The sequence below is a fragment of the Myotis brandtii genome, unplaced genomic scaffold, assembly GCF_000412655.1.
Source record: "Myotis brandtii unplaced genomic scaffold, ASM41265v1 scaffold517, whole genome shotgun sequence".
In the NCBI taxonomy this organism is placed as follows: Eukaryota; Metazoa; Chordata; class Mammalia; order Chiroptera; family Vespertilionidae; genus Myotis; species Myotis brandtii.
Genome location: NW_005369706.1, coordinates 1,775,146 through 1,796,325, shown reverse-complemented (window position 1 = coordinate 1,796,325; position 21,180 = coordinate 1,775,146). Strand labels below are relative to the sequence as shown.

The 21,180-nt window shown below is 46.7% G+C and overlaps 2 protein-coding genes across 4 annotated transcripts in view; one reads left to right on the top strand and one right to left on the bottom strand.

Moving 5' to 3' along the window:
• PFKM (phosphofructokinase, muscle) overlaps positions 1 to 10,203 on the top strand; it is a 39,228-nt gene extending 29,025 nt beyond the window's left edge. For both annotated transcript variants that reach the window (XM_005877378.2, XM_005877377.2), the window contains exons 11-23: positions 343 to 468; positions 2,036 to 2,100; positions 2,572 to 2,635; positions 3,788 to 3,937; positions 4,349 to 4,419; positions 4,754 to 4,841; positions 4,931 to 5,083; positions 5,532 to 5,696; positions 7,028 to 7,089; positions 7,320 to 7,431; positions 8,942 to 9,041; positions 9,123 to 9,228; positions 9,679 to 10,203. In XM_005877378.2, the coding sequence (XP_005877440.1) occupies positions 343 to 468; positions 2,036 to 2,100; positions 2,572 to 2,635; positions 3,788 to 3,937; positions 4,349 to 4,419; positions 4,754 to 4,841; positions 4,931 to 5,083; positions 5,532 to 5,696; positions 7,028 to 7,089; positions 7,320 to 7,431; positions 8,942 to 9,041; positions 9,123 to 9,228; positions 9,679 to 9,823 (1,407 nt within the window). In that variant the 3' untranslated portion in view covers positions 9,824 to 10,203. The remainder of the gene's footprint in view (positions 1 to 342; positions 469 to 2,035; positions 2,101 to 2,571; positions 2,636 to 3,787; positions 3,938 to 4,348; positions 4,420 to 4,753; positions 4,842 to 4,930; positions 5,084 to 5,531; positions 5,697 to 7,027; positions 7,090 to 7,319; positions 7,432 to 8,941; positions 9,042 to 9,122; positions 9,229 to 9,678) is intronic.
• A 2,310-nt stretch (positions 10,204 to 12,513) lies between these two features.
• ASB8 (ankyrin repeat and SOCS box containing 8) lies at positions 12,514 to 20,179 on the bottom strand. Of its 2 annotated transcripts, none has more exons than XM_005877370.2 (4): positions 20,051 to 20,179; positions 16,934 to 17,097; positions 15,187 to 15,291; positions 12,514 to 13,318 (listed from the first exon to the last, which is right to left on the bottom strand). In XM_005877370.2, exons 2-4 carry the CDS (start codon positions 17,060 to 17,062, stop codon positions 12,686 to 12,688), a joined length of 867 nt encoding a protein of 288 aa, XP_005877432.1. In that variant the 5' UTR covers positions 17,063 to 17,097; positions 20,051 to 20,179; the 3' UTR covers positions 12,514 to 12,685. The 2 variants fall into 2 exon arrangements, with proteins under 2 accessions (XP_005877432.1, XP_014404125.1); XM_014548639.1 differs by having other exon boundaries at positions 16,934 to 17,093; positions 20,051 to 20,158.
• Positions 20,180 to 21,180: the final 1,001 nt, after the last annotated feature.

Here is a 21,180-nt window from a genome sequence, read left to right as displayed (position 1 = left end):
TCTTATCCTACTTTCATTGGAAGAGAGAGGCAATATCCTTCCTTGTTTTATCAATAAGAAAGGAATATTATTAAGCCTCATCGATCCCCTTGACCACTATAGTGGGACCTGTTTCTCTGGAATCAAGTAGTATCCTTGGGGTTCTGATGGCAAGAGGATGAAGAGTCATGAAGCTTTAGGTGCAGTCTGGGTAGGGAGGTAAAGCCCAGGAAGTTCCTGGCTACAGTCTTTAAATGTGGAACTCCACCCTGTGAGATGGAAAGGGCGCGAAGTGCCCTGGTTCCCCAGGCCAGGCCAAGATAGGGAGGCCTGCACCAGACTTTGCTCCTTGGGCTCCTACAGGGCAGCAGGATGGGTGTGGAAGCAGTGATGGCACTACTGGAGGGGACCCCAGACACCCCAGCCTGTGTGGTGAGCCTCTCCGGTAACCAGGCTGTGCGCCTGCCTCTCATGGAGTGTGTCCAGGTGGTAAGTACTGACTCCAGTGCCCCTTCCTAATGCTCCAAACCCGTCTCTGAGCTGGAGCTTATGGGGAAGGGGACCAACTCCAAGGCTGCTGGGGGCAGGAGCAGAAGGAAGGCAGCACGGCAGAGTAAGAGACGTCTGGGGAAAGGACGCCATGGGCTTTGCATAGCGGCCATAACCTCTCCAACCCAGCCTCAGTTTCCCCATCTGTGACATGTTCCTAAAGAATGGGAGACTCTACATCTTGCCTAGTAAGGAGACCCATTATCTCATGACATCCAGCCTCAAACCCCTTCATCATGTCTATTAGAAGAGAAATGCAATATCTCTCCAAACTTTATTTATTTATTTAAAATATGTTTTCATTAATTTTAGAGAGGGAGGGAGAGAGATAGAGAGCTAGAAACATTGATGAGAGAAACATCAATCGGCTGCCTGCTGCATGTCCCTACTGTGCTTTGAGCCTGCAACTCATGCATGTGCCCTAACCAGGAATTGAACTGTGACCTCCTGGTTCATGGGTCAGTACTCAACCACTGAGCAACACCAACCAGGCTCTCCAAACTTTATTTAAAATATTATATTTTTATTGATTTCAGAGAGGAAGGGAGAGGAAAAGAGGGATAGAAACATCAATGATGAGAGAGAATCATTGATCGGCTGCCTCCTGCACGCCCCCTACTTGGGATTGAGGCCACAACGCTGGCATGTGCCTTTGACCGGAATCGAACCTGGGATCCACAGGCTGATGCTCTATCCACTGAGTCAAACCAGCTAGGGCTCTCCAAACTTTATTAAAAGCAGGGGATATTATTAAGGTCTGGCTAGTAGCTTATATCTTCCTCTGATTTCTACCCTGGACATGCTCTCTGAACCAACATGAGGTACTAATACCCACCTGGAGGGCTGGTGTAAGGATTGGAGAGAAGCTATGTGAAGGGTTTGATGCAATGCCTGGAAACTTGCGTGCTCAGGAAATGGTGTGGCCCTTATAGAGGAATCACTGATACCACAGAGCGAACATCGTGGCTGAGAGCTAACGTGTCTGGCATGAATGCTGAGGGCTGGCCCTCAGGGTTCCAGTGACCTACAGCCCAGACAGGCTCCAGCCTTGCTCGGAACTGGATCTCTAAAAGCCTTAGAGCTAAAGCATTGGCTCCCAGAGCAGAAGTCAGTGGTGGGGGAGCACATGGCCGGGGTCAGCCTTTCTCCCCATCTGGGTCATCTGCAGGGTCTTCTTCATGCACTCACTGGTTCAGGGGCTACTGGGAGGCTGGGCCCTGAGTGTGTGGTGGAGGAAGGTGCTGTTTTATATGTGAGCACTGCTCCACTCTGCCCATCTTCTAATAATTAGAGCGTTGGATCAGCTTTCTTCTATTGCTGCTCATTACTCAGAAAATTAAGGGAAAAACAAAAATACTTCTTCTGTGAAAGTTTGAGGAAAGGTGGGGTGCAGGGTGGACAAGACATAGTCACACGCCAGCGATGGGCAGAGTCTCCCTGTGGGATGGGCCTCCAGCTGTGCAAGACCTGCCCTGGATTCGTGATTGTTGCTGTGCTCCTCCCTCAGACCAAAGACGTGACCAAGGCCATGAGCGAGAAGAAGTTTGATGAAGCCCTGAAGCTGAGAGGCCGGTGAGGAAATGACCCGAAGATCACTAGCTACAGCAGTGAGATGCCAAATGAAGCCAAAAGTCACAGAGCTTCTGACCTAAAATATGAGCCTCTGCCTCTTCCTCTTCCTATTGTCTCTGCAAACTTTCTTCCCCAAGAGAATTAGTTGTGAAGTAACCATGAGGCTCAGTTCACCCCAAGGATGCCCTCCCTGAGATTGGCCTTTTATAATCTGTATTTCTCTCTGTGGAGCCTGGCTAGATTCTAGGCAGGGGGCAGTCTCTGTGCTGAGCCTGGGGAGAAGAGTGCTCGGGAGGGTTTGATGAATTAGTGCCCCCTTTGCAGACCCTGCCCAGTCCCTGCTGCTGCCCCACTTATGTCCTTTGAGATTTGCCCTGTGGTGTTTCACTTTGGGAGCAAAACTTCAGACCAGATCCCATTGGCTGCTGGCTTGGGGAATGGATGGAAGACACCTCTCACTACTTTTTACAGGAGCTTCATGAACAACTGGGAGGTGTACAAGCTTCTGGCTCATGTCAGACCCCCAGTGTCTAAGGTACTGGCAAGTTATTCACCCTACTTCACCCTGGCGTGCCCCCAGTCTCCCTCTATGAAGTGCTTCTCCCAGTTCCTAGTACCTCAGACTATGTAACCATTCATATGTGTTTATTCTCCTCATCTGTGAGTCTTCTGACTGAGAAATGCGTCAAGACTCTGATACCAAGGGCCAGTTTCTTTGCCCCACTATCACCTTCAGTGCCGAGTCCCTGACCCTACAAAGATAGTTTTCTGTTAGCCACGCCCAGGTACCAGCCCTGTGTTCTTAGCATGCCCTGGGTATCTCTGACCAAGACCCGTGTCCAATTCAGGGCTGACGTGACAGCACGCAAGGAACAGGAAAGAGGGCTTAGGTATTGTTTTCTCTGGGCAAATCTGGGAATAGTCACACCTAAGTGCGTTTAAGCCACCTCTTCCATTGGAGTAGTGTTTCTCTATCTTTATGTAGATCAGAGTCCCTGGTGCTGATGCAGATTCCTGGGTCATTCCTCCAGATGGGATTTAGATCTGGGGCAGGGCCCAGGAAGAGGTAGGTTTAATGAGCTCCCTAGATGGATTCTGAAGCAAGTGGTCTGAGGATCTCACTTTGGAAAATGCTGCTCTGGAAGGTCTTATTCATTATATAATGACTAGAGGCCCGCGAGGTTGGCCAGCCGGGGAGGGGCCGCGGGAGGGCTCCAGGGCATGACCGGCCCTTCCAGCCGGGGAGGGGCTGCGGGAGGGCTCCAGGGCATGACCGGCCCGTCTCGCTCAGTCCTGATCAGCCAGACCCCGGTAGCAAGCTAACCTACCAGTCGGAGCATCTGCCCCCTGGTGGTCAGTGCACGTCATAGCGAGCGGTTGAGTGGTCTTAGCATATCATTAGCATATTATGCTTTGATTGGTTGACCGGACGACCGGATACCTAGCATATTAGGCTTTTATTATATAGGATATCTGGGGTCAGGGACAGCAGCTTTATTGACTGATTTGTGATACGGAATTTTGCTTCCATTGTATGAGGGAGCAAGCTATGTAAGAGTTCCCTGAGAGAGGGGTGTGTATTGTCAGGCAGATGTCCTGACTCAAGGACAACAAGGGACTTAGTTCAGCTTCCTTTCTGACCTGTCCCCCCTTTTCCCCTGCTCTCTCTCTGCTTGCTTCTCCACAGACGGGCTTGCACACAGTGGCCGTGATGAATGTGGGGGCCCCAGCAGCAGGCATGAATGCTGCCGTCCGCTCCACCGTGAGAATTGGCCTCATCCAGGGCAACCGAGTTCTGGTTGTGCATGACGGCTTCGAGGGCCTGGCCAAGGGTCAGGTACGGGAGCCAAAATGAAAGAGGGGGTATTCTGGGGCCATGGAGCAGTCATGGGGGATGAGTGTAGCAGGGGGTCACCTGTCTGTTCTCTTTTCTTCCCCTGCCCCTCACTACCTTTCTGTCTCATAGTTTGAGCAGAAGCAGATATTTAATTTTAGGACAGTAGAAACAGGCAAGGGCCACTGAGTCGAACCCTTTGCAAGCAACGTCTCATTTAATTCCCTATCCCAAAGCTCAACACAGTGCCTCACATAAGTAGGTGCTCATCATTTGGGAATGAGCAGAAAGGGTGGAAGATGTCCAACGAGGTGGGGAAAAACCAATCCCTGGTGTTCCTCTTCCAACCAGAGGGTGTCAGGGTGGGCTCAGAACTCAGGTGGGGTCAGTGTACGATCTGACTTTTCCCTGCAGATTGAGGAAGCTGGCTGGAGCTATGTTGGAGGCTGGACTGGCCAGGGTGGGTCTAAACTTGGGACTAAAAGGTAAGTGGCATTGCAGGAGCACCCCCTTCATGGGAGTCAGTTCGTCAGGTCAGGGTCTGCTGGGACCACTGCTGTTGTCTGGAATTCTTCCCCCTATGCTCACAGTTGCTTCAGTGAGAGCAGTCAGGCCACCCCACCCCTTTTACCAGCTCTGGCACTTTAGAGCCCCAGTGTGTGTTCTTGGGTGGGGGTGGGGTAGGTAAGAGGGCACAAATCAAGAAATTAAAAGTAAAGTGTCCTCTAACTTTTCTCTCTCTGCTGTCTCTTCCCCAAATTTCATTATCCTCCCTCCCCACCCCCACACCTCTTCCCACCCACCTCCACCCCCAATTAGGACTCTGCCCAAGAAGAGCTTAGAACAGATCAGTGCCAACATCACTAAGTTTAACATTCAGGGCCTTGTCATCATTGGGGGCTTTGAGGTGAGTGCCAGTCCCATTTCCTCCTCTCCCTCCCTCCCTCCTACATTTCCCTCTCTCCCCTCATCCTGCCCCTACCACTATCTTCTCAGGCTTACACAGGGGGCCTGGAACTGATGGAGGGCAGGAAGCAGTATGACGAGCTCTGCATCCCGTTTGTGATCATTCCTGCTACCGTCTCCAACAATGTCCCTGGCTCAGACTTCAGTGTGGGGGCTGACACAGCGCTCAACACAATTTGCACGGTGAGAGCCCCCAACCCCACCCATGCCTCTGGCCAAGATTATAAGCCCTGGACTGAGTCTGGTCCTGGAAAGTGAGGTATATTTTTTTGTACCAACCAAGTGGCAGTATTTGAAAAATGCTTCTTCAAGTCCAGGCATTTGCACAGACTATGTAACCATTCATATGTGTTTATTCTCCTCATCTGTGAGTCCTCTGACCGAGAAATGCGTCAAGACTCTGATACCAAAAGTATTTTTCCTTTCTGAGGTCACAGCCTAATTTCCGTTCTCTGAGCAACGGAAAGGGTAGCTCTGCAGTGTGTGCGGCAAGTGTGCCTGCCGTCCTGCAGGCAGGAACCTAAGGTGCCCTGGGAGGGGATAGCTCCAGGGTTAGGTTACGACAAGGGCCACGGAAGTGACAAGAATCAGATCCCTGACTGTGTCTTTCTATGACCTTTTGTCTTTGCAGACCTGTGACCGCATCAAGCAGTCAGCAGCAGGCACCAAGCGTCGGGTGTTTATCATTGAAACTATGGGTGGCTACTGCGGCTACCTGGCCACCATGGCAGGCCTGGCGGCTGGGGCCGATGCCGCCTACATTTTTGAGGAGCCCTTCACCATTCGAGACCTGCAGGTAGACAGCCACCCAGAGCCTGCTAGGTGGCTCTCCCCTGCCCCAGTCTGTCCCCAACGTCCCCACCCTCCCCGAGCGACCTGAGCTGAGAGAGCTCAAGATGAGGACAGAGCTGATTGGTCTGGGAGTCCTGCGAGGAGACTAGAGAGAGCACTGAGCAGGCATTCCTTAGCGTGACCTCACATACATGACCACAGCGCCTACTGTTGGAGCGTTCATCTAGAACAGCGGTTCTCAACCTGTGGGTCGCGACCCCTTTGGGGGTCGAACGACCCTTTCACAGGGGTCGCCTAAGACCATCGGAAAACACATATATAATTACATATTGTTTTTGTGATTAATCACTATGCTTTAATTATGTTCAATTCGTAACAATGAAAATACATCCTGCATATCAGATATTTACATTATGATTCATAACAGTAGCAAAATTACAGTTATGAAGTAGCAACGAAAATAATTTTATGGTTGGGGGTCACCACCACATGAGGAACTGTATTAAAGGGTCGCGGCATTAGGAAGGTTGAGAACCACTGATCTAGAAGGACGGCCTGCTGCTCGGACCTTTATGTGTGTTTTTCATTTTATTTTCACAACAGACATGCTAGGGCAATACTATCTTCATATTACAGACGAGAAAGGTTTAGAGAGGTTAGAAACTTTTCTAAACTCAGAACTGATTGAGAAAGTTGGTGACCTTTCTACGACATCGCGCTGCCCTTCCCAATTTCCCTTGCTACCAACATGGGCTCTTCTCATTCCAGTTTTGAGAAGGGGATACCCTTTCACCTCCAGGGTGAGGCTCTGACTCCTCTCTCTCAGAGAGACCATATGGCCCTTCCTTCCCAAGATCCCAGTTCCCTGGAGGAACAAAAGAGCCACACAGTGGATACTGAAGGAGTTCCCTAATCCAAGACTGCAGCCAGCCCCCGCCAGGAGTGGAGGGCGGGACTTTTTCTCTCCTACCTCCAACTCAAAGCCCAAGTGAAGGAACAGGTTCCTCCCAGGTGAATCACTGCTGTACATACAAGCAACTCATGTACAGACTGATGCTGAGAGCAGAGTCAGCCCCCCGAGGGAACCAGAAACCCCTAGGAAGGGGCAAGGAGAGGGGTGGCCAGGGGGCTAAAACCGACAGTCACCACCGCTGTCTCCAACTTCTTCCTCTGCCTGTCCGATTTGCCGTCTTCATTTAAATTTCAGTCTGCACTGAACTTCATAAAGGGATCAGGCCCAGTGCCCTCCGGGAGAAGCCTGGTGGGGAAGAGGTCTCTGCACGTGCCCGACCTTATCCACTCCCACAGACTTAGGATTTACTGTTTCATTTTTAGGCGAATGTTGAACATCTGGTGCAAAAGATGAAAACAACTGTGAAAAGGGGCTTGGTGTTAAGGTACCTCATCCACGGTGTGCTCCTAACTGAAGAGAGAAAATTGCCAGGCTTTGGCCCTAGCCCACAGAATGGGTCCATGGTTGGGGCACTGAGGAATCTGGATACAAAGGGAGGGAACCTGAATCATGGGAGGAGATAGCAGAGGGCAGAACAGAGCCTACAGAGGCAGAAAGGGGGTTCTGGGGTGGGGAGACAACCAAAGTCACGGGCATTTGGTCTCTACCTGGCAGGAATGAGAAGTGCAATGAGAATTATACTACTGACTTCATTTTCAACCTGTACTCTGAGGAGGGGAAGGGCATCTTCGACAGCAGGAAGAATGTGCTTGGCCACATGCAGCAGGTAGGGAAGACGCCCCAGTCATGCCCTTCACCAGGCAACCATAACCCTCCCAGCCTTGAGGCTCCCGCTGGCCTCTGACCTGCTGGAGGCTGTTGGTGCCACATAGAGCATGAGCCTACAGCCTTTTATAGTCATAGAACCAAACCATCTTTACCCTGGAAATTGCCTTAGAGATTACGTGGCCCATCCTCTTCATTTAGGGCAGGGTTTCTCAACCTCGGCACTATTGCAGTTTTGGGCAGGACAATTCTCTGTCGTAGTGGCTGTTCTGTGCATCGTAGGACAGTTTAACAGCAACCCTGGACTCTGCCCACGAGACACTAGTAGCACTGCCACCCCAAGTTATAACAAGTAAAATCTGTCAGTGTCCCCTGGAGGGTAAAATTGTCTCCAGTTGAGAACCACTAATTGCAATGAAGAAAATGAGGCCCAGAGAGGAGAAACATTTTTTTCAGGGCCATTCATTAAGCTTGGATGAGAGCCAGAATGAGCCTCAGCCATTGCTCTTCCCTCCACACCATTTCCTACGGAGCCTGTGGAATATGAGTACAGGCACCTTGCTGCTGTTGGGCTCCATCTCCACTGAGTTTCAAGGGAAAAGGAATTCCTTTCTACCACCCACATCCAATCCCCACATTCAATCCCCACCCAAGGTCAGCCTCACTCACTTATGGTACTAGAGACCTCCCCCATCCAAAATGTCCCCAGCTGATGCTATCTAAGCATTGCCCTTTGACCTTCCTCGACCCACAGATGAATTCCCAGTATCTCAGTTTGAATGAGTACCTGCAGGAATGGGGTACTATTATATGAAAGTATGAAGACCTCGTTCCTGTTTTTCCTTCCCACTTTCCAACCTACTTTCTCTTAGTTCAGAAAAAAATCTATATCTATAATAATAAAAGCATAATATGCTAATTAGACCAGATGTCCTTCTGGACATCCTTCCGGACGACCTTCGGGATGAAGCCAGGGCTGTGAGGGAAGCCTGGGTCCTGGGTGCCTGCCAGCGGCCTGAGGGAAGCCGGTGCCAGCAGCGGGGGGAAGGAAGGCCTACTCTTGCATGAATTTCATGCATCGGGCTTCTAGTGTTTTATATTATTCTGAGGAGCTACCAAGAGCATCCAGACTGGGCTACAAGGAACACTTCAATGTCATTGATGATGATGACAAAAGCTGCCAGGTTGAAGAGGGGTAGGGAAGTGACCGAGTGGCCAATGAGACTAGAAGTACATGAACAAGATCTGGGAGCTGTGGAGCTAGGAGTGGCCACTGTGACACCGGTCATCCCTTTACCTAATTAGTAACTCTTATACCTGACAAATGGCCAAATATTCCTGGCCAGCTCTCCCTGGTTCCCAGAACTGTTTCAGGATTTCCTTTCATAATTAGATTTCTAGATTTCTGTTTCTGGCAGTAACCTGGGTCCATTCTTTCCTTTTTCTCTGTTTTCAGATATCTGTGCTACTTAGAGCCTTTCCCTCAGTAATTTTTATGATTCTTTTTCTAGGGTGGGAGCCCAACTCCATTTGACAGGAATTTTGCCACTAAGATGGGTGCCAAGGCCATGAACTGGATGACTGGGAAAATCAAAGAGAGTTACCGTAATGGTAGGTGGGGTAAGAGGGTAAGGCCCCTCCAAAGAGGCGGGCTCCCCAGTATAGAAGCTGACTGACCATGCCTTATTGCAGGACGGATTTTTGCCAATACTCCAGACTCGGGCTGCGTTCTAGGGATGCGTAAGAGGGCCCTGGTCTTTCAACCAGTGGCTGAGCTGAAGGACCAGACCGATTTTGAGTGAGTACATCTGCTTCCTGGAGTGATTCCCTCCCTGGTAGTTTTAAGGTCTGCTTTTCCCAGTCTGCTCACTACCTTCAGTTCTTCTCTTAGGAGTAACATCTGTAGCTGTACCTACCTAGGATCCGATGCCCATGCCCTAAATCCAGCTTCTTTTGCTCAACTTCTTCCCATAAGCATTTGATAGTTGATTGCCCTCCTAAAAGATTAAATTATCATCTACCTCAGGGGTGGGGAACCCTTTTTCTGTCAAGGGCCATTTGGATATTTATAACATCATTCATGGGCCATACAAAATTATCAATTTAAAAATTAGCCTGCTATATTTGGCCAAACATTTAATTAACTCACCCTAATGCCTTGGCAGGGCCAGACCAAGTGACTTCGTGGGCCTTACACGGTCCGCGGGCTGGACACTCCCTACCCCTGATCTACCTCATTCCTCTGTAGGCACCGCATCCCCAAGGAACAGTGGTGGCTGAAGCTGAGGCCCATCCTCAAAATCCTAGCCAAATATGAGATTGACCTGGATACCTCAGAGCATGCGCACCTGGAGCACATCAATCGGAAGCGGTCTGGAGAAGCTCCTGTCTAAACATCTTTGGAGGGAGGGGGATGGATTGTCTGATCATGGTCAGCTCACCCCCTGATAGATCCAAGTCCACATATTCTCAAGTGTTTTAGCTCATTTTTCATTAGGTTTCCTTTTATTCTCTAACTGCAGCCAAGATCAGCTCTGGCTAGGGGGCAATGAGTGAAAGCTCCTTTTAGGTAGAATTTATCAAGACTTCTACCCCAGCTTCATCCATCACACAGGCTGGGCTCCTCTACTGCTAGATTTCAGTTACTCGGTTAGAATTTTCCTAAAAATAAGCTTTATTTATTTCTTTGTGATAACAAAGTCTTGGTTCCTCTACTGTGTTTGCTGCAATGACAGACAATAACTACACTAATAAATGCCAACTGGTCACTGTGCTTTTGGATCTCCTGCTGTCATCTTCACAAGTAGAGCACAGCACTACCAGACTCTGCCCGGACCGGACACATGGGACATGCAGCCCGTGTGAACGGCCCATGGACTTGTGCAGCATCTCCTGGCTCTGCACACCAGGTCCTAGAGCAGAGTTCGCTGGTCCTCACCTTCATCCGCACTAGCTGCTTCTGCAGTCAGTACGATGCTCCCGACTCCCTTAAGCTGAAGTGGTGTTTCTCTTTTTGATCATATACCCATTACCCAGAGCTGCTTTCCCCGGCCATCCCATGATCTCTACTCCTCCACTGACAACCCAGGGTTCTCCCTTTTCAACTCTTCCCCTGTACTCCTTCCTGGGTGAAAGCCAGACTCCATTTGTGGGGAGCCATGTATATTTGGAAAGCTTGGGAAATTTAGACAGCTAATCTGGGACCTGATTTGGTTGCAATACTGTTTTGGAAAGATGTCCGTTCTTATTCAGCTTAGTTTGTTTTCTGTCCCATAACAACAGCTTCTTCTTCCTCATTAGCCAAGTGCCCATGTAATGCAGTCGGTCTTCAGGATTGGGACTACAAATTATACCCAAAATGGTCAGGATGGTGCCCTGGTTTAAGCTTAGCCTTCAATGACCAGATCCTGGCTCACAGCACAGGCAAACATGTTCCTCCCAACCCAGTTTCCTCACCTGCTTGGTGAAGCAGCTTCAGGTTTACAAGGGGTGGAGGAAGGAATTATCTCTAATAAGTCAGTTTTGCTGGCTGTCCAAAGTATTACTTCTTTACCTTAAATAATTATCTAGGTGTAGTGACTGAGAAGGCGTGTCAGAGTCCAGAATTAAAGCAGCCAAATGCTCTTTATACTAGTACAGGAACTAACAATAAATATCAAGCATTGTTATCACTGAATCCTCAAAATAGCCTATGAGGGAGGGTGACAGTGCCATTTCAGAGATGAGTTCAGGGTGATTAAATAATGTGGAGAAAAGTAAGAACAACAGAAATTACCAGTTACTTTCAGAACTGTTTATTTTTTAAGGAAGCAAAAACACCAATAGCAAAAGAGCAAAAGCAGATAGTATACTTGTTCAAATTAGCTATGTCAGCAGATTGTTCATTTTTATTTGTAGTTCCCAATTGTTTTTTTAAAAAGGTTTTTCAAATTTGCATACAGGTCATCTAAGACCAATAATAACTTGATCTAGCCCTAGCTGGTTTGGCTCAGTGGATAGAGTGTCGGCCTTTGGACTGAAGGGTCCCAGGTTCTATTCCGGTAAAGGGTAAATGCCCGAGTTGTGGGCTTGGTCCCCAGTAGGGGGCATGCAAGAGGCAACCAATCAATTATTCTCTCTCATCATTGATGTTTCTATCTCTCTCTTCCTCTCTGAAAATAAATTTTAAAAAAATAACTTGATCTAGGTTAGGGACATGGAAAGGAGTATTGTTGACTAAGTATTATTCACTAAAACAGATCTTTTTTGGGTAAATGGGCCATCTCGAAAGAGGCTCGTATAATGCTCTTCCCCCAGCCCCCACTCCATCCCCTCCACCAATGTCTTGTATAGATCAGTAAAGAGCCAATTTTCCAAAACAAATGAAAGAAAAATAATTCCAAGCCCTTAGCAAAGTGAGCTTCACATAGGGAATAAGGAAGACCCACGAGGAAAGGCAGCCCCATTCCTCTCCTACTAGAGCAAACACCTTCGCCTATGATGCAGGAAATGCCCGCTACACCATTGGAGCAAGCTGGCTTTCAGGAAGAGAAAGAACTGCATTACAAGAAAATTTTTAGGACTGCGTAGAACCTGCTATCTCTTCTACTATGTGGAAAGCAGCGAGACAATCTTTCTGAATTAATTTGCTGAATTATTGTAATCCTTGGGCACAACCATGGAAAAGAGGCAAAGACTGCTGTTTCTTTTGATGGTGAGAAAGGGAGCCAGTCCCTTCTGAATGCCCCATGAGGTGACACTCTAGGGATACCATCCAGCCCAGTTCTCCATCTGCACACTACTTGAGGCTATATAATACCTTCATCTTTGGGCAAAAGTTAGATGGAATTTCCTTAAACTTCTTCACAGATCAATTAAAATGCTTCTAGAGGATTGTTCCAAAGTGTTAATTATGTCCCCAAAGGAAAACCAAACACACATTCTTTGAGTACTTTGTACTTTTCATCTTCCTAGAGAAAATGAGATTGCACTGTTGGCTTTTTCCCTAAAGAGGAGGAGAGATGGGAGACCTCTTCACAGGGTGCAATATAATAAGTAAACAGAAGACAAAAGTGAGAGATCTCTTTCTTGTTGTTTGGTTGCTTGGTTTGGGGAGAGGAGGTGGTGTGGAAGTTACTGTTGTGACATGTTGCCTCAAAATATAAACAACACAACAGGAACAGCTGCTTTTCCTGTTTTCCAAGACAAAGAGACAGCAGTGCAGGGAAAACCTGACCCAGAGGTGCCTGCGTGATGGTGCAAACATCTTCTCCAGGCTATTCTACGAGCAACAGGTATTCCTTCAGAGAAGCTGGCAGGGGAAGGCCCTTCACTGCATCTGGCAGATACTGGAGTCCCAGGCTTCGGCGCACAGCATAGCGAGAGAGTGTTTTTAGAGTTCCTGGGGCTGAGCACAGAACAGTCAGTTTTTCACATAGCTGCTGGTCTCTGGCCACTTCTCGTGGCATGGTGCCATTTTTCCTTAATTCAAAGTGTCCAACAGCCCTGTGGAGGAGCTCAAAGCAAGAGTCCTCTTTCTCAGTTCCAAGTCCCCTGACTAGCAGAGCCACCAGCCGGGAGATAGGTGTCTGGCCTTTTAGGTTGATGACTCTGACCTCTGCACCATAATCAAGAAGGATGCTGACGCTCTCAAGATTTCCCTTCATGGCAGCCCAGCTGAGTGGGGTATCATTGTTGTAATCCAGGGCATTGACAGAGGCCCCACTCTCTAGGAGGGCCCGCACACATTCAGCATTGTTCTTAAAGGCTGCCCAGTGAAGGGGGGTGTCTCGGTTGCCATCCAGTGCATTGGGGTTTGCACCATACTCCAACAGGACCTCCACGCAAGCCTCATCCTTCTCAGCTGCATAGTGGAGGGCTGTTCGGTTGTAACCATCCAGGGCATTCACCTGAAGAGAGGGAGGAACTGTATTACAGTAGATGGACTACTGAGACGATAGGTGGGCAAAGAAGCATGCATGTTTATCCACTACCTTGGCTTGTAATGTTCTGAACAAGAGAGTCAACAAGCAATTCCCAGGGGGGCCTTAGTGATCAAGGTAGAGATATCACAGGAGCTTAGGAGCAAATAGGAAAAGAACTGTCCCCAAGCAACACTGTTATGTGCACTTCCTGACTGGCCTGCGTTCTTTAGGTGCTTGCTGCTGTTATCATTTATTATGCACTAGAATCTCTACCGCATAATAAGGGCTAAAGAAAGAGAAGATATGCCCTGGCTAGTATGGTTCAGTGGTTAGAGACAGCTACTCAATCTCTCTCTCTCCCTCTGCCCCTCCTTTCCCCTATATGCAATAAAGAAAAACGGAAACATTTAAACTGAGTTCAACCTTGTATTTAGATAAAAACTCTCTTTTTCTCCCCCAAGATATTTTCATTTTCATCACTGACATTAACCACTGGCTTTTATTTCAGGGTCACTCACAAAAGTGTTATGGAGCCCTGGCCAATTTGGCTCAGTGGATAGAACATCAGCCCATGGACTAAAGGGTCTGGGTTCAGTTCCGGTCAAGGGCACGTACCTTGATTGCAGGCTTGATCCCTGGCCCCAGTTGGGGTGCGTGCAGGAGGCAACCAATCGATGTGTCTCTCTCTCATCAATGTTTCTCTATCTGTGTCCCTCCCCCTCCCTTCCACTCTCTCTAAGAATCAATGGGAAAATATCCTGCGGTGAGAATTGACACAAAAAAAAGTTATGGAAAATATAATGACAGTAGAGAACAACACAGCTGTGTGGAGATCAGATGCTGGGGCTGCCCTTTAGGCTCACTGATTAGTGTTTGGAGCCTGCACACCAGCTTCATGGCATGTCTGATTCAAATTAGTACCTCAGCATATGCACGTTAAGATAGCTCACCAAGAGTCAAAACTGCTTATATAATTATTTAACAAGCAGTTAGCAATTATTACATGCCAGTGTTCTAAATACTTTACAACCTTATAAAGAAGATACCATTATTATCCCCATTTTACAGGTGGGGAAACTAAGGTAAAGAAAGGTTAAGTAACTTGTTCAAGGTCACACAGCAGGAAGAAGTGACAGCTAGAATTCAAATCCATGAAGTCCTGCTCCAGAGTCTATTCTTTTAATCACTCAGTATACTATGCTGCTTCTTGCTAATGCCAACATAAATTAATCTATGGTTTTTACAGAAGCAAGATATACTAAAACAAAATAATTGGTAGGCAGAAATAGCACAAGTAACCCAATATTAAGGAAGGGATTGCTGAATGATATGTATCTCCCAATGACAGTGGTATTAAGAGTGCACGTCTGGAATGTCAAGGGGAGAAAAAAAAAAGGAGACCTGTGTAATACTCTTTGTAATACTTTAAGCAATAAAAAAAAAAAGATAAAAACAAATAGAGAAAGAAAAAATAAAGAGTGCACGTCTGGTAGCAACAGGTCTCACATGGTTTAGATTTAATCAGAGTCCAGGGACCTCTGCACTTACAGCTCTTGGACAGTCAATAGGCAGCAAAAGGATTAAATGGTAGTATAAACAACTCCAGAAGGAAGGCTGGGAGAGAAAGGGGAGATAAGATTCCTTCTTTCTGGGCAACTTTAAAAAGAAAGTCAAAGGAATGAAATCCTTAGGATGATTTCATATATTTTCCATTGCATTTTGCTTTCATACTGGCTATGCCAATATTACCAGGAGCTAGAAGGTGGGAAGAGATGGGAGAAGAGAGAAATTTTAAGAAAATGTGAAGCTCCAGCTTTAGTAAATCATTAATGTGACAGTGTTAAGAATATTACCTCAGCTCCCTTTTCCAGGAGTAACTCCACACAGTCGGCATCGGACACCATGCAGGCACAGTGCAAAGGCTTCAGCGTGCCATGGGTGCAGTTCACATCTGCTCCCTACAGCAGAGGGAAACTTCAGTCAGTGTGCTCAGCTCTGGCTCATCGAGCAGGACAGATCTCAGAACTGAGTCCAGGGGGAAGAGGGTTCTAACTCAACTGTAAACAGACTAGTGGTCCCAGTTTCTATTCCTATTAATTAAATAATATTGTTAATATACAAAGCAAACAAAAACACTGATGATAAATAAAAGGGACTGTCAATTCCTTAAATCAAGTTATTTTCTCACAAGAGAGCCTGCCAGGTCATTTGGACATCACTAAGGACATAAGCTGATATGTAAAAGCGGTGGGAACCTCATCAGCAGGCAGGAAAGCTGGAAAAGCTTTCTATGAGCACTAAGCTCTGAAAAGGTCAGGAAGTCAGACTAAAGCCAGCAGAACGAGCACGCTCCTTTTGCCATTCAACAGATGACCATCACTAGCAGTAAGCTCACCTTAACATTATCTTTTTGTTTACAAACATTTTCAAAGTAGCTTCTTAGTGTCAGCATTCTCTGCCATCTAGCCCTGCTGGTACTTTTTTCCCCCCCAAATCTGACCAAGGAGATAGAGCTACTATAGTCAGACCAAAGTCACTGAATGACTCAGCAGCAGAGCTAGAATTAGAACGTGACAAAATTTCTACTGCGGACCTTCGGATATCACTTTTGCTGAGAACAAGCTAATACCGTATGACTTTTTCTTCTCACTGTTGTGCCACACAACTCTGAAGCAGCTACAGAGCTCTAGGCTGTAAGTAAGGATTCTAAAGTTGTTAAAAAGAATGTACAGAAGTAACCATCTGGACACATTTTCTAGTGATTGAAAAATTACACTGTAGCCCTAGCCGGTTTGTCTCAATGGATAGAGTGTTGGCCTGTGAACTAAAGGGTCCCAGGTTCCATTTCCATCAAGGGCACAGGCCCAGGTTGCAGGCTTGATCCCAATAGGGGGCGTGCAGGAGGCAGCCGATCAATGATTCTCTCTCATCATGGTGTTTCCGTCTCTCTCTCCCTCTCCTTTCCTTTCTGAAATCAATAAAAATGTATTTTTAAAAAATTACACTGTAACTTCTTTTCAACAGGAATAATATGCAGAAAAAAGTATCAGAGACCTTCTAGGATACACTAGTCATGAATTATTGAACAGTAGTGGTTAAATATCAGATATTAAGGTGTTTTCTTAAGTCATGAATTGCCATGTGTGTTAGGGGTTGATACTATTCTTTACAGAACTAGAAATAGTAGCTGTTGTTAGAAGGCAGGTGATACCTCTCCATGTAATCATAAAAAACAAAGATTTGAAAACCACTTCTGCTTTGCTGGTCTCCTTCCTCCCTCAGTACATGTGTAGAAGACTGAGCTTGCTGGATCCGATAGACACCATATCCAGACAGGGATTTCACAAAGAACATGAGACCAGGGTTATCTAGAACCTATTTTCTGAAGGAAAATATCAGATGCTCAAAGTGAAAAGGAGAGGGGAAGAGAAGCAAAAAATAGGGAAAATATATCGCAATGGTCAAATTAATACATTTAAAAATACTGTAAAATTGCTTTGTGATCTTGAGCTGAGTCAAAGCTACAAATCTGTAATCTATTAGGATTTCCCAGGAACTTTCACCTCCCCAAGGACTCTGTGTCAATAACAGCACACTCACCCCTCTGATGAGGTCCTCTACATTATCATGTGGGAAGGAACGAATGGCAGCAATTGTTCGGATTAAGCGCTCTGAGAGAGAGTATTTGCTCTGAATGCTCTGCATAATATACCACATACTGGAACTCATCAAGGCTCAGGGTATGTTCACATGCTCCAAACTGCCTGAAACAAAGAAGTTTTAGGCATACACAATATCACTGAGCTACCTGTCCTTAGGGGTAGGAGTCCTCTGAGGCCCTCCTAATACCAAAAGCAGATTTCAAAGAGATCAATGATTAGTTAATATAATTTTCTCTTAATCTAAAGAAAAAAATTAATAATAATTGCTTAGGGAGCTGGGTAAACCTGGACACAAATGACCTGACCATTAGAACCTCAGTTCTACTCTCTGACCTAACCTAGCACAAGATTTCCCCAAGAACCCCATGGAGTTCTGTGTGATTTGAAACAAGCGTACACAAGGAAGGGAATTTTTTTAAAGGCCGAAGATGCCACAAAACATTATTTTCCTCCTCTGAATTTTGTGGTCTTTATTATCAGTTAGGTTATTTGATATATTTGGCTTTGAAGTATATTTATAGTCATATGTTTTCTCCAACTAAATTGTAATTAGCCCAGCCCCTGTTTACTTTCACTTCAGATCCAGAGAAAACACCAAGGGGTTTTTATTGAGCATTGACCTATGAACCAGGAGGTCATGGGTTCGATTCCCCGTCAGGGCACATGCCTAGGTTGCTGGTTTGATCCCCAGTTGGGGGCATACAGGAGGCAGCCGATCAATGATTCTCTCTCATCATTGATGTTTCTATCTCTCTCTCTCCCTCTCCCTTCCTCTTTAAAATCAATAAAAATATTTTTTTAAAAAAAGAAAAGAAATCAATTGGAAGGCAAGATCTTTGTCTTCCACTTTTTTGCCCATGTAAGGCTATCCACAGAGACTTGCAAAAAGTAGGTATTTAATAAATATTGGTTGATTGATTGACCAAAGGGCATGGAAGTGATTGTTACCTGTGAGAAGAGAGGGAAAAGACTTTGGAACAACTACAGTTTGTTAATGACAAAGTATCTGTGAAAAGATTTAAAATTTTTTTAACAGAAAAAATGGGAAATATTTGAGGTAATATTCTAAAATAAGAAAGAAACGCGAAAGTACAACAACTCTAGAGTCAATTATATTAAATTATAAAATAATTCAAAGTTTGCACCAATGACACATGCAGTTATAGGGAAAGAAGCAGATTTGAGTGCAAAATGAATTAAAAATGTTAATAACTGGCCATTTGTGACAACTGAGAAACAGATTTGGGCAAATATATATTGAAACCACATGACAGAGAGTTCTAGGATGGAAGAAGAAAATGTAATATACTTAAACTCAACTATGATCAAAGTTTTGGCTGTATATACCAAGCATATATCAAAAATTATAGAGAAAATATAGTATGCAGTATCAGCCCTCTATGTGCAACTATTTAGAATCCATATTATTAAACTATAAGTTCCTTGGGAGTAAATATAGTCTTATTTTCAATAGTGCCTGGCACATGATAGGTTCTCAATAAATATTTGTTGAAACCAATGTAAAGTTTATTACTTTGGATCTTAAAAAATTCAAGACCTGTAGTTAAACAACATTATGCATATGATGATTACTAAGGGAAAAATCCTAAAATTATTTTGGTCATTCCATACTATATAATTTTTGCTCTAACCCCTCATACATTATGTAACATACTACAAACTCTAATAGTTTCTATTTTGCTAATCACTTTTCATTTCTGCTTAAATACATACAGTATTAATTAATAGAATGCAAGTTAAAATTATTCAATTCGTAGGTACCAATGATTCAAATTGGGAATTCCTCTCCCCTAAGTTATTATGAATATGCTCACACACTTGTTTATATGTCTCTCTGAAATTTTCTAGATAGTTTAGAATTAGCATAATCTGTCCAACAGCCGCTAAACTCCTCAGAGACAAGGGTCAGTATCTTATATTTCTTTGTTGCAAGGAAAAGGCAGAGGTGCATTTGAATCAGAGCTTCCAAGAATCGGGACAGAAGACAGAGCATCTGAAGTGGAAGGCTTACCAGCGGTTCTCAACCTGTGGGTCGCGACCCCGTTGGGGGTCGAACGACCCTTTCACAGGGGTCGCCTAAGACCATCGGAAAACACATATATAATTACATACAGTTTTTGTGGTTAATCACTATGCTTTAATTATGTTCAATTTGTAACAATGAAATTGGGGGTCACCAACAACATGAGGAACTGTATTAAAGAGTCGCGGCATTAGGAAGGTTGAGAACCACTGGCTTAGACCGAGTGGTTCTGTTAACCGATTCTGGGCCACGATCATCAGAAGATGTTAAATAAGCCCTGCAATCATTCTGGGGATGCTCATGGAACTCCTAACTCAGCATATGACCAGGGGTTCTCTGCTGCTGCCTCCAAGTTCCTGGTGAAGAGTGAAACTCCGGGGCACACTGACAACATTCACTGTCACGAAGGGTCCAGGAAATCTAAACTCGACCTATCTCCAGTCTGCAGCCATGCACGGTTTGACCCCCAAGTGACCCCTTTCCTCTCCTGGAGCTGAAAGCCCTCTTTCCCCCATTTACTTGCACTTCAGATCCAGAGAAAACACCAAGGGGGTTTTATTGCGAAGCTAGAAGCAACGTCGGAGGCGACACTTAATAGCTCTGGTGCTTCCGCGGGGAGGGGAGACCCTCGGCCCAGCCAGAGGGGACCCCAACCCCGCCGCACCTGCTGGGGGAGGGCTCGCGGCAGCTTTGTCCCTCCGAGACCAGGGAGCGGAGGGTAAGGGTACGAAATGCGAGGACGTGAGGTGTCACTTTCCGCATGTCTTCCCCCTAAATTGCAGCAATCCCGGCAGGTCTCCCGGAGTCGGTACTTTGAGGGGGTCGCATAAACTGAGCCGCGGGAGCCCCAGAGGCAGATCAACCCCTTCCCTGGTCTCCAGAGGCCGGGACGAGATCTCAGGCTCGAGGGCTCGCGGACCCCGAGCGGACAGTGGAGGAAGCGTTACCGGGCTTGGTGCCCGGGTTAGGGAACCTGGATGCAAGCATTCCCGCAGCGAGGGCCGCACTCACCGAACCGTGGGGTAGATCTGGGTCGTAAGAGCGGCTGTCAAGGAGTGACCCGGAAGCAGAAGTTGTCACCAGCGGGCTCCTCTGTTTACAGGACTTAAAGAGCGACTAGGTGGCGCCTGCGCACCGACCAGTGTCCGTAGGAGGGCCGCGCCTGCGCAGACTCGTGAAGCAGCCGGTCCTTCCCAGGCCTAATGAACCGGTCGCTCTCTCTGCCGGCCCGGAGGCTTTGCGCGCAGGCGCAATGCGGCGCTTTCGGCCGCAGCCGCGGGGTTCGGGTCCACGGCGATGGGGACAAGCTCATTCGCGGGCTGTGGGACCCACTCTGTGGGGCCACACCTGCCTAGACCTGGCCTGCAGTGGGTCCCTCCATGCCCCCCGCTGCCTCCCACTGCTCCATCTGAGATCAGTCCTGAGCACCTCGTTCCCAGATTATTCCCAAAGTCGCCACACTAGTTCAGTTGTCTAGGAGACGGACCAGTTAGTAAGAAGTGTCTTTGGCAAATAAAGAGACTTCCAGAATTATTCATAACATTGGAACGCATTCATGCTCCTCGGAACCCTCCTGGATATTGTCAGCCCTCACTCAGAAGGAGCAACGGTAAACAACCACCTAAGAGGTGCAGTAGCCCAAATGCTGAGGCCTGAAAACGAGGTACATGCTAACAATAACCGGCCCCACCAAGAGAGATGCAGATGCCTGCGATGTACTTTCCATATAAAGCATGAACACTTCGAAGCCAGTAGCACATAGTATAGTGATGCATACAAAGAATGAAGCAGCCGACACAGCCTGTAAGTGCTGTGGTCCACTGGCAGCCTTTCTAACCAATAGTGCCCCAGCACCCACTTTCCAAAGCTTGCTCTTAGCAACAATATTTAAAAGTAAAGCGGGGCGCGACCATCCATGTACAACAGTGAGGAAGTGGTGAACTGGAAAAGCTCACGCCCAGTCTGAGTGTGCCTCCTCTGAATTCCAAACGCAAAGGATTTTTGCCATGCAGAAATGTCCCCCATCTCCCGCCCCTCCGCTATGGTGAGATTGTCTAATATTTCAAAAGAAGCTGAAACCCCAGATTTTTAAAAAGTGAATTCTCCCAAATTGCAAATGTTGGCAAATTTTCTTTTAAAAA

Excerpts from the sequence above, each read along its gene's own strand:
- ASB8 (XM_005877370.2), bottom strand. The coding sequence starts at position 17,062 with ATGAGTTCCAGTATGTGGTATATTATGCAGAGCATTCAGAGCAAATAC. Across the intron at positions 15,292-16,933 it reads TAGAGGACCTCATCAGAGGG|GGAGCAGATGTGAACTGCAC; the intron begins GTGAGTGTGCTG and ends CCTCTGCTGTAG. Across the intron at positions 13,319-15,186 it reads TCCTGGAAAAGGGAGCTGAG|GTGAATGCCCTGGATGGTTA; the intron begins GTAATATTCTTA and ends CCCTCTCTTCAG.